We start from the raw sequence: 13,089 nt of genomic DNA, 5'->3' as shown, positions 1-13,089 counted from the left end.
CAACGCGAGGAGGTCAGGTTTCTCATTGCGAGTGGTTGCGTATGCTCGCGACCGCTAGCGATGAGAAACTACCAGTTCGCGTTGAGAAAGCTGAAGCTCGAGTAAAAATCTACTCGAGCAGCAGAAAACTACAGCTCGCACTGTGCAAGATGCCATTTTCAATGATTGCACAGTGCCGGTTGCTTGTCCGCACTGTGCAATCATTGAAAACGACATCTGGCACAGTGCGAACAAGGTACTACGCATAGTACTACGCGTAGTGCGAACTTCACTTTGCGTAGCTTCGCGAAGTGCTACTTCGCGAACTACGCCCAGGCCTAAACTATACCAGAATGGCTCAAACTAAAGAGTTATTGGAGCCTGCATCGAACCTTCGACATTGAAAATGAGAGGCGGCAAGGCCAACAAAGCTAAGATAGCAGACGTCTTTTAGACCGGTTTCTACAAATCTACACTAAATCCCGTATATTCATCCTGCCACAGACTCACTGCTGCAGTTCCTGGAGTCTGGCCCGTGGTTTCCTCCCCCTGCCGAACCCAAAGAACAGCTGCTGGGCTCCAGGAGGCAGAGGTGGCATGCGCAACGTGCAGAGCCGGATCGGCAGACCTTAGTGGTCCCCGTCGGGCAGGTCGGCGCTTCGGGCCAGATTCCCATAAAGCACTGCAGCCGGGAGCCACACAGAGGAACAACCGTAGAGCCTGATAGAAGTGAGAACCTGCTGAGTGAGTGATGCAGCAGCTCGTGACATGGGGATAGGCCCCGCCCGGCCCTTTCAGGGCTGGAAAGGACGTGGCTGGCTTACCCGCTACCCCCGGGCTGCTATGGTGTTGCGTTCATCCCAACGGTGGGGAGAGGAAGAAGGCCACTGGCGCAACGAAAATTGAGGAGGCCTCCCTACACGGTACGAAGCGGGGCCCCCTCCAGGCTCAATCAGGAGCTCTCTGGCCAGAGTGCAGTGCCGAGGGGGCCCCCTGGAGCTTGGGGCCCCCCGCACCACGGTTGCTGCGGGGGACTGTGTTACGCCCCTGGAGAAGGCACGGACAATGGGAGGGGGTGGGAACAAAGGGATGGGGAAAACAGGAAACTAAAACCAGAGCAGCGCCTGCACGCTGGCTCGACCCAAAAATAGTACACCATGTAACAGTAGCCATGGGAGGTTACCAATGACATCATTGCTGTACTAAGGCGGGGCTAACAAGTTTATTATGGAATCACACTCCAGTATTTAGGAAGGACAAAGCCAGAAGCCAATGAAAAATAAGGGCGGAGAGTGAAGGCAGCTTGTCTCCCCATACTGGACAACTGCATGCCTCGCAAAGCGAGCAGCGCATATGCGCTGCCGCTCGACCTGAAAAACGCTTAGGGAGCGAGAGACTCAGGGATGGTGATGCCAAGATGCTTTGTAAAGAAACACAGTTTCTTTTAACTGTGGACGATTCATTACATGACTTAAAACTCTCTGGGTCTGTTTATGAATTGACCATGTGTTGGTTTGTTTACGTCCTGTTTACTGCGTGTAACATCAGAAATTGATATTTCCACGGGCAGAATGCATGTTCTGTTTATGACCTCATATGGAGGTTTTGGTGCAATGTGGCTGGCCTCACAGCTCTAACTGGCCTCTTATTTAACTCTTGAGTGTTAACTCTGACTTGTTATCACACATGCAGATAAGGTAGTCCAGGCAACAAGAAGGGAATAGACTACATGGGAAGTGATCAGCCCCCTCACACATATATCCATGCATTTATGTATGTGTAAATATTTGCAGAGGGCAAGCCTAGCTTGGAAAGGGTGTGGTTAAAGCAGCCAGTGCAGTTTCAGGACTAGCTTGGACACCTGGGTGCCCTAGGCAGCAGTTAGCCCATCCTTAATGTATGTGGCTGGGTTTGCTTCCTCCTGAGCCTGGCACATGCGCAGCAGTGGGACCTGCCAGTTGGAGTGGCCTGGTTTCTTCGTCCCTCGGTCGTCTCAGTGCTATTGACTGGCTTGTCTATCCGTCAGCTGCATGACGTAAAACCTCCATTAGCCAGCCTGCATGAGAGCCACAGTGTGGTCCGGGAGCCTTAGGGTGGGGGAGGGAAGGGGGGAGGGGGGCTCGTTCTTGTGGAGTGGAGTCCAAAAGTCCCAAAAGGCCACCTCTACATCTCTCTCTCTCTTTTCCTTTCCTCCTTCTTCTCAGGGCTGCTTTTTCTATTCTTCATTCCTTTTACCTACTTTCCTGCTTCTGTTCTATCCGTCCGCTGCTGATGTTGTAATTCGGGTACTATTTCCCAACATCCACCTTCCATTGCTCACGCCCCACCCGTTAACAAAATAAATATATAACAAACAAGCATTAGAACAATCAGGAAGAAGTTTCCAGCATTTCAAGGACAAAAAACTAAAAGACATTTCTTATGTTAATTCATTTTTTAATACGGTCGTTCAGTTGGGCATAATGTCTTCTTTGTTATGTATAACTTAACAGAAATCAATTTTATTGTAACTTTTCAACATATTACACAGCAGACACACTGCTCTACAACATAGCTTAAAGACCTTAGCAAAGCCAATAGCTCTGGCTAAACACTTACAGACCTATTACGAGACCTATTGGCTATGCCAATGCTTGTTTGCACTGTTGTCAGGGGGTTCATGCCTGGCTTCCCAGCAAGATAGGGGACTTCTGGCTCATACTTATAATGGGGATAAACTGTGATGTGGACCTGATGGGTGGCATCACGCTTAATACATTGTAGATTTGGAAAAATAGTTTGAGACACAAAATGAAAGAATTTTTTTTTTACTTAATTCCCAGAATGCATTCATATTTCTATGCCAGGTTTCACCTCGACACCAAGGAGGTTGTTCAACAATCAGGACTCCCTGAATCGTGGGGGTCGTTCGTTGCCATTTCATGAAATATATCCACTTTCATCATTTTGCATCGCATTGTTTTTTGCAAATCCACTTTGAGTGAAGCGTGCAGAGAATGTCGTTCCACCTGCCGCCGTCGGACATCTCAGCACAGAGTTCAGTTTCTCCCTCTAGGGTCTTCCAGTTGCCAGGTTGATTGGGGGCCCAAAAACTGTAAAGAAAAATGAAAATAACTGCAATTACTAAAAAAATAATAACTGCACCTACTCACAGCTTTCTTTTTTTATAAGGATGTCCAGCTCCAGAGGGAACACGTGGTGGCAGAAAAGAGGCGAAATGAAAAGAGGGTGAAAGAAAGGCAGAAATAGACGATAAAACAGCCATTGAAAGTTTGCAGCAATACATTAAATAATGTTTTCACAATTGTTGCTGCTTGTGTGATATGGAAAGACGCAAAAAGAAAACTAGCTTCACCAAGAGCAAACAGAGAAACAGATTAAAAAAACCACATGCACTTGTATATGGAGTTTATTCACATCTGTCACAATCCCTTTCAGTGGCCCCGGGGCATGGAGGAGTTCCTGGGCCCAACCGTGGTGGTTGTTGCCTTTTACTCCTTCTGTCACAGGGCCCGACCCACAATGGGTCCCGAGTAACAGGGCCATTTATTACCCCTTCAGCACTTGACTCTCAGTGGTAGCGCGTGGCGAGCATTCGGAGGTTTCTCTGAGGGCGGTGGTGCAAGCTAAGCAAAACTAACTGAAACAGGGACCCCAATAGTCTGATTGTCTAGGTCTATACTTACTTTTGGTAAGAAAATAAGTATTTATTGCACAAGTAAAGTAACATTCAGCTCACTATAATACACACTGCAGTCTCTCAGGGTATAATGCACTCAAGCACTTTCCTAGGCAGTGTCATCCAGGTCTTCCCTCCTCCACTGTAACAAATGTGTCGTTGGCGGTGTCCTCGAGATGACCCCACAGGCGCTGCCTGAACTAGCAAGCCACAACAAAGTCTCACTTTGGCCCTGAAAGTTCCCCTTGCTTCGGCGTGACTGCTCTGCTTCATCCAAGTCTCAAAAGGCCTACCTGCCCTGCTCCTGTCTCACCCAGCTGCAGCTTGAAGAAGTGCTCGGGAGCCGGGGCGCGCCTTTCTGCACCCCACCACTGATGAGCAAGATGCACTGTGTCTACCCGCAGTCAGCAGGAGTGGCACGCTGAGATGATCGCGGTCGGAGATAACTTCCAGTTGCAGCAAGCAGCTTTTCCTTTGTTGTTCATGCAAGTAAGTTGGCGGGGCAGCAGCAGTGATGCTGGGCAGCTTTTTGCTCTTAGACTTAAGTGCCTTTAAATGTTTAGGTGACTCTGCCAATACCGACAACAACCCTAATGGTCCTAGGGGCCCTCATGGCATAAGGGGGTCACAGGCTATGGCACTAATGAAATTGGCTTTACAGCCCCAAAGATTTCCCTTCCACAGGTATATAGCATGTTACAACGCATGTATGACATCGCATACTATTACAACACGGTCGTTACAACTACTTGCACTAGGGGGCACGCTGGACTTAGGAACAGTATTAATTACTATTTCTACTCCAGTTTGCGCAACAGTAGGGAAGGTGTTGGAATTTATTTCCAATACCTGAGCGCCCCCTAGTTCAAGTCGTTGTAATGACTTGCGATGTAAACGCTGTTTCTCCTTCCACAGTCGATAGCCCCAACAGTCCTAGTTGTGCCTTACTGAAATGCAGGGGTCATGTCCTCTCCTTTGTCAAATCTGCCACAGCAAGAGCATCTGCAATTCCAACTGACTCACAACACAGACTTAGGAGGCGACCAGGGATCACATCTGGCTATCAGCCTCCACTGAAATATGCCTCACAAAAGTTCAAAGGCCTCTGTAATGATTCCCTGTGTCAACCTTATAAGATCCACCATCTCACCTGACAGTGAGCTCAGGCCCACCTACCTGGGATCTGCACCCCTACCTACAGTGTCTGTATTATTACCTCAGTCCTCAAGAATGCCAGCAGTCCACACCTCCAACTGGACTTTCCAGGCCCTGGGCTTCCTATTTGAAACCCATTGGCCTCCATGTTATGTACCAAGCACAGGGACACTTACAACAGAGCACGTGCACACAAGCATCACACGCTGCATGGTGCTACATACATTCATCATGTGCACACTGCGTGCATGGCAATGAAGGGGGTACCATAGGTACCACCCAAGTGCAGCTCCCACCCCCCTCGAACCTGCCAGGGGCCCACAACGGGCCCCCAAAGTGATTCCTTGACAGCCTTTCCATGGCGGCGAATCCGCTTGGAAAGGCCTGCAAAACCCGCAATCATATTATGCACCATCTCCGCCCGGCCGGCAATCGTAACGATTGCCTACCGGCGGAAAAGCGGCTGACGCACTTTGCGTCCGCCACGATCCCCCACCATAATAAAACGGCGGGGAGTGAATCTAGTTGGGATGGCGGGCGGATCTGCCCGCCATCCTAATGACCCCCTTTGTTCTTTCAAACAGATTGTAGCCCGATTAGACAATGGATGCAAGAAATGAAATTAGCTTACAACCACACGCACACAAGCACACACTCCACTCAAATTACATTTACAATAATACACATGCATTCACGGGCAGAAGGATGCTTTGTTTGTTAAGCATTGTTAGAATTGCAGTAAAGAATGTGTAATGGAGTAGGTCAGCGTTTGGTGTTATGGGGTCACAGGTCTTTGAGTGTTTTTCCATCTTCAAATCTGCAACCTGCAAGTCAATTATTATTTACTGTTTGTAATAAAGTATTGTTGAGTAAGTTGTGTATAAAAAGAGCTGCCAGTGAAGCAGCAAATTGTGAGAGACCAGAAGCCTGCCTGTGTGTGAGGAAGGTCTGTCTCCCTGGTGTGACAGTAAATAACCGTCTTTGCATTGCCAAGAGGAGTCCTTCTCTTTTTTCTTTTTGAAGGGTTTTAAACACCCTGTAACACCTTGTAGGGAATAAGGCTCAAATTAATTTTTCACTACTACAAGGCCTACCTCCTCCATAGGATAACATTGGGTTAACTTATTAATTTAATAAGTGTTGATTTTCAATTGGAAGCAGGTAGGAATATTGAGTTTGTTATCTAAAGAGTTGTAACTTAAATCCCTTTTTAAGGGTAAAGTCGGATTTTAAGTCAAAATTGTGAAAATGCCAACATTAGGTGCCAGCAGCCTGTTTCCTGGGTCTCAAGTCAAGTGTAGCTGGCAGTTCGGTGTCTGTGTATTGACGATAATGGAGGACTCCGGATTGCAGCCTCGCAGCCCCTCGGGACTGCCGCTGCATGACGCATTCTCGATGCAGGATCTTGCAACGCTCAGCAACAAGGATTTAAAGTACTTTGTTCAGCGAACCTAACTTGTTCCCGGTATCCAGCCTGTGCTCCATCGTGGTCGTCCTGAACTTTGTCCTGATCTGGCGTGACCAGATACCCACAATCGGTGTTTTGTGTGTCTAGGCATTATTTTTACTTGAACTTTGAAATTGCATATATTCCATTCTACTGATTGGATATTTGTCGTTTTGGTATCAAATAATTTCTTAAAATGTACTCTATTTTTCTAAATTGGGATGGATTTTTCTTGCATTGTGTTTTCACTTCATTGCTGTCCGTATGCTGCATATTTACATGTTGCCTCCAAGTTAAGCCTGACTGCTATTGTGCCAAGCTACCAGAGGGAGAGCACAGGTTTAGGACATTTTGTGGTTCCAGCTGACGGGGTTGTGGAAATTGCTTAAATAGGGGTCACCTACCTTCAATCAACAACAACCCAATTTTCAACATGTTTTGTGTCAGAACGAAATACTCATCTAGTGGCTGAACTGCATAATGTGAGACTGGAAAATCTGGGATAAATCCGGCTTCTCTGCTTGGCCAAATGTGCAATCCTAGGCAAATACTGCATTTCATTGATGCAAGATCACGCAACGCTCTGCAACCAGGATTTAAGGTACTTTGTTGAGCGAGCCTAACTTGGTCCCAGTGTCTGCCCGCTCTCAATCGCTGTCTGCCTAAACTTGTGACTTTGTCCCGGTGCGATCAGGTAACCAGAGTTGGGGCACTGTGATCTATGCACTATTTTTACTTAAAACTTGAATTTGCATATCTTCGGTTCCACTGATTGGAATTTTGTCATTCTAGTTTCAAATAATGTATTAGACTTTAATCTATTTTGCTAAGTTGGTGTGGGGTTTTTCTTGAGTTGTGTTTTCACTTTATTACATTTTGAAATGCTGCATAAATACTTTACACATTGGGGTTTGCTTGTGTTTCACCCTAATACAGACTGTGATATCTATAAGTAGGGTGTTCACCCTCTTCAACCAGTGACCCAGTTTCCAACACTTGCTATTTATAGTTGCCACAAGCTAGTGATTGATAAGCTATCAACCTACCCACAGAGGAATCCCACACTTCAGATCTGCTTAGTTCCTGTCTTTTAAATTAAATAAATGCTGATCTTTCATGATGGCAGGACCCTATCCTACTGTGTGGAGTAGGCAGCTCTCCTAGGGGATGGCCTATGAATATAAGATCCTCCCTTTCTCCCTTTGAGCCTAATACCCACACACCAATTCTGGACACAGATAATCTTCTGCAGTGACTGGTGCCAGGCTGGCTAGGGCGAAGATGATCTTGGAAAGATTAGATCACACCGACCCTATTTATTGTAAACATACCACCTAACAGAGCGCCCATCTATTTGTGTCATCATCTGTGCCCCCATCTCATCCCTAGATAACTAGGGATGATATCCTGTATTTCACTATCCTTTGTATTCCTGCCAGGGCTCTGCCAACCGGCAATCTACTTCTAGACAGCCTTTCTTCTTCCATCGGAGCCAATGTACACCTATTCAGGAGGGCCAGGAATCCTAAATACTGGCAAAGTAGGGGGGGGGGGGGTAGCCTGTCAGAGGGTGCAGAGTTTGGACAGATTTTTTCATGAAAGTTCTTTTACTATTTTTACCAAATATCAATGTTCATTACAAAGAACATTTTTGATAATCATAACAGGACTCTGAAGATGATTTTTATAAGGATTTCATAAGCCACTTTATTTAAAAAAGATAGTTTTAAAATTAAAGCAGGCCAAAATAAAATCAAAGACCTACTTCAGCCAAATGCATTATAGAACATGTTTGAATCCTGTTACTGAATAGACATTCCAGTTTCATAGCTGCCCTTTCGCTCTTTCACGTATTATACACCCAAGCCTTACGGAATACAAAGCACTTCTAAAATATGAGTTATCAAAATGTTAAAATGGCATAATTTGATATGTGCTGGTTGCAGCCCTTTGCAATAGTAATCCAGGCCTGCAAGGGAGCCTTGAATCCATGCTTTTAAAGTCACACACATGAGTGTTATTTGGACATAGTGCTGCCTGCATTTAGCAAGTTGCCTTTATGCCACTGGTACCTTTTGCTCCATTTTACTTTGACCTTATACAAGGGCAGATATGCCAGTTAGAGCTACCCACTGCCACCATGCTTTTAGGTGCAGAGCACAGGCACTGTGTAGTATTTAGCAGACTACCAATGCACAGATCTGACAAAGAACAGTTAGTAATCCTTTCAATTAAAAGATACAATTGGTCAATAGGGTGCGATGCATCTCCCGGTGCCCAGAATATTCCCCAGTGAATTCATGTAGATATTAAAAGTGGTTTGTGGAAATTACAGACTATGGGAAACTTTACAGGATACAATAAGAACTTGAATGACAAATCAGAAGTGTTTCCACTGAGGACTCAACAGCCATTCGACCACTCCTTAAAAACGGAATAAATACTGAATAACTTGTGAAAGACAACCTGCAAATCATAACCTGGAAAAAAACATAAGTTCAAAAATATCTACAAAAATGAAGACATGCCCTAAACTAAACATGTATTCATTGATTCATGTTGTTAAAATATTCTTTTTTTTCAAATGTAACTTAATTAATGGTCACCAGACTGATGGAATCATTATTTAATTCTACAGCAGAGGAATATCTTTTATTGTACGTTTTCACCAATATGGTACTTAGTCCCTCTAGCACCTCTGCCTTGGGATACAATGGGGCCTGTTAATACAGTATTGTGAACAAAGTTGCCTGTGATAATAAATCAGAACCATTGTTATAACAATTGTTATGCAAGAATTTCATAAGACACTTTATTAAAAAAGCTACTTTTAAAATGTAATAAAATCCTGTGAATGCCAAAATCTACAGGTTATGAACTAAATTCATGATGTTTCATTCAGTCTATGGTAGGAGGATTAATAATTGCTCCTAGGAGTCCCCTCTGATGCCCTAAATGGGCCCCCAGAACGACTCTTGTATTGAAGCCCAAATCTTTATATCATAGCTGATAAGTTGTGATGTATAGCCAGGAGAACTTTGAAACTAGTAAGAAGTTTAGAGGGGCGAGGCACTTAAATTGAAAGCAATTTGGTTTGATTCACATTTGATACAAGACAAACATTCCAATTTCTAGGGACGTCACTCATATATCCGATTTTCAATAAATATGGATGTTGGTGGTGTTCCATAATTCATAACAGTCGGAATTATGATGAATATTTATATTATTAGGTGCTCCTTTTCCTAAAACAAAAAATTTATGTTATGTTAGAAGATTTGTAGAGCTCATGGCTGCCCCAGCGACGGGGCGTCCCAGCGCTAAACCCAGACATAACATTGCAGGGTGGAGAAAATGGGAGGCAGGGACAAGACCGAGAAAAGTCAGGGTTTTATGGCCTTTCTAACAGTCAGATGATTCTGCATACTCCTGATAGTCACCGGTAGTGAGTTCCAGAGTGCTGACACCAGTGTCCTGAAAGAGCTACCCCCAGCTCTTGCTCTCTTGACTCGGGGACACATGCAAGATGCAGATCCGCTGAGCGCAGAGTGCGGCGTGGTGCATAAGGCAAGAGAAGATCAAATAGAATGGGAGGCACTTGATGGTTGAAAATTTTGTGGACGAAGCATAGGGTCTTGAAATTAATTCTCTTGTCAATTGGGGGCCAGTGTAATTTGGGCATAAGATTAGATACAGAGCAGGATTTAGGAAGCACAAATAGAGTGTGCTTCGCGGCGTTTTGAACCCTCTGCAAACGCCGAATCCCAGATTTGTTGGCGCTTAAATACAAGGAGTTGCAATAGTCCAAACTGGACAGGATCATAGATTGAATAATGATCTGGCATATTTGTCGGTCGAAAAACCCTAACAGAGGCTTAAGTCCGCATAGAATCCCAAAACATGCCCCTGCCACCGCTTCAAAGGACAAGGCACTGTCCACCCATACGCCCAAATTTTTCACAGCCTGCTTGGGCAAGGGTGCAGACCCCAGCGTATCTGGCCAGCATTGGTCTGTCGATAAATGGGTATCTTTTCCTCATAGCAGAATTTAAGATTTACTAGCATTAAGCTGCCATAAGTCAATAAATGTAAAAAGATCCCAATCAACACTCTCTCTCTCTCTCTCTCTCTCTCTCTCTCTTTCTCATATATATATATTCACTGAAAAAACCATAGGTTTTACAGACGTGATAGTTAGGAATTAGCATTTAAAAAACCTTTGAAATTCACTAAAAAATCATAGGTTTCAGGGACGTTATAGTTACTTGGACATTTGACTCATATAAAACCATAGAAATTCCCCCATTATAGTTAGTTGAGCTAACTCTAACTCGTGCCCCCGCAATGCACTGCTGATGATGTCACATATTACATCACTCATGACATGGTCAGTAACATCACTGATGACATCTCTGATGACATCTCAAATGACATCACTGATGACATCACTGATGACATCATTCAGTGAATGTGGGTTTCTGTAAAGTTTAAATATTTTTCATATATATCTATGCCAAGGTTTATTGAAGAATGAGTGGATTTACAAGTGCCTGAAGGGATTATTTAGTAGATGCGTGACTGACTGTATAAGTGAGTGATTGAACGTGTCTTACTAAATGCATGGGTTAGTGACTAAATTGTGTGAAAGTCTGTATTAGTCTTTCAGTTGGTGTGTAAGCAACTGCATGGGTTGGTGAGTAGCTACATGAATGTCTATATGGGTTATTGATTTGTTGTCTCAGTATCTGTGTGGGTGCCTGAGTGTCTGTGTTTGTGTGACTCTGTGCACAGATGTCTAAGTGGGTGATTCACTGGTTGTGTGGATTCAAAAGTGCATCTTGGAAGGGCTGTATGGGTGAGTTAGTGTGTGTATGGGTGTGTTGGTGAGTGAATGAATGTCTCAGTGGTATATGTGTGACTAACTACATATGGTTTAAGGCAGTATATGTGAGTGTTGGAGTATATAAATGACTATACATGAGAGTAAGTTATTTGAAGAGTGGATGTATAAATGAGTTTCTGCTTGTATAGGTGATTGTATAAGACAGTAAGTATGTGTTAGTATCTGCATAAATAAGTGATGTGGTGTGTGTATAAATAATGGAGTTAGTGTGTATAACTGTAAACATGAGTAAATGGGTATGTGATTGAATCTTTACATGACTGACTAGGTGTGTGAGTAACTCTATCGATGAGTGGCGGAGTGTGACTGTATGTATAGGTGTATGAGTGCATATTATAGTACTGTATTGTTGAGTAACTGCATGTATAAGTAACTGGATGTGTGTGTAGACCTAGGAAATAGTCGATGGTATGTAGTGTCTGGCATTGTGTGTATGGTTTCAAAAATAGTAGTCTGTATTTTAGAGTGGGTGTATCAAAGTTTATATTAAGGCATCAGTATGTGCATCAGATTATCACGTGGATGATGTCATCAGTGTTGTCATTTGAGATGTCATTAGTGATGTCATCAGTGATGTCACTGACCATGTCATGAGTGATGTAATATGTGACATCATCAGCAGTGCATTGCGGGCGCCCGAGTTATAGTCAGCTCAACTAACTATAACGGGGGAATTTCTATGGTTTTATATGAGTCAAATGTCCAACTAACTATAACGTCCCTGAAACCTATGGTTTTTTTTGTGAATTTCAAATGTTTTTTAAATGCTAATTCCTAACTATAACGTCTGTAAAACCTATGCTTTTTGCAGTGAATTTCGAACGTTTTTTAAATGCTAATTTTGTATTTTATTATTTATAAAACCTATATTTTTTCTTGTAGTATTTTGGAACTCTACTATCCTTTTTTTTAAGTTTAAAAATTATGTAATATTTTATATCTTCAAAAAAAATACGAATATCTTTTTTTTTTTGTATGCGAAAACTGGAGTCCGGTACCAGTAGTGTACCAAGCTCCATCAGCACGCGAATCCTATTCGCCATATTGCTAACCTCGTAAATGATGCGCATTTCGTATCCGACGGGTTCGTGGCACCGCGTCCCGCATAACATCATATATATATGAGGTCGCGCCAGCTGCTACTTTGGTATGCGACGGGTACGCAGTACCAAGCCGCGCGTTACGTCATGTACATATAGGTTCATGCCCGCTGCGCGTTGTGTATGCGACGAGTGCACGCTGCCAGGCCCTGTGTTACATCATAGACATATGGTGTCGTGCCGGGTACACCATTCCCTCATTTTTTTTTATGTCTCAAAACTATATCTAAATACGTTTAAAGTGTATATGAGAACAGCCGATAATCTAAAATATTTTAAACACTTATATATTTCTAACTGTAATATATTTTCTCAAAATCGTGGCGGGAGCGGCCTCCTTGCACGCTCGGTGCGCGATTGCCATTCTCTCTACAGAGACACCTCTTCTGCTTAGAGAGCTTTTTTGAAAAGTTTTTTGCTGTGTACACATATCTTATACTAAACACAACATGCAACGATCATCTTGATCAATATACATGGTCTGTACAGGAGCCTTCCACGTGTGATGGCCATGCATCTGAAACGTGACATCAAAAAACAAATGTGTGGTACACGATGCCCCTGGTGTGTGTGTGTGCGCATTATTGTGCTGCCTTTCGGCCTGGGTATTGGTGGCTCGAAGGGGTATCATCAGCCAGGGGCAGAGTGCACATCCTAGATCACATGTGACAAACAGTAAAGAGTAATGTGTACATTTGTGTTGCAGTATGCTCTGTTGTCAGGCTTTACCAGTATAGTAGTGCGTCATATGTGACACTTTCAGATTCACATTTGACATGCATTGCTTGACTGTAATGAACGTTATCACTGTGTATGATGTAGTCTC

General features: G+C 43.8%; 1 protein-coding gene across 1 annotated transcript in view; it reads right to left on the bottom strand.

Annotated features, from left to right (window-relative positions):
- Positions 1–2,454: 2,454 nt before the first annotated feature.
- The window catches only part of LOC146863411 (CD209 antigen-like protein C), a 114,882-nt gene continuing 104,247 nt past the window's right edge, over positions 2,455–13,089 (bottom strand). The window contains exon 6 of the mRNA XM_085643367.1: positions 2,455–3,071. Within this exon, the coding sequence (XP_085499493.1) occupies positions 2,921–3,071 (151 nt within the window). The 3' untranslated portion in view covers positions 2,455–2,920. The remainder of the gene's footprint in view (positions 3,072–13,089) is intronic.

The sequence above is a fragment of the Triturus cristatus genome, chromosome 2_2 (assembly GCF_964204655.1).
Source record: "Triturus cristatus chromosome 2_2, aTriCri1.1, whole genome shotgun sequence".
In the NCBI taxonomy this organism is placed as follows: Eukaryota; Metazoa; Chordata; class Amphibia; order Caudata; family Salamandridae; genus Triturus; species Triturus cristatus.
Note: the sequence above shows the minus strand (reverse complement) of the source record. Positions and strands in the feature narration are given on the sequence as shown.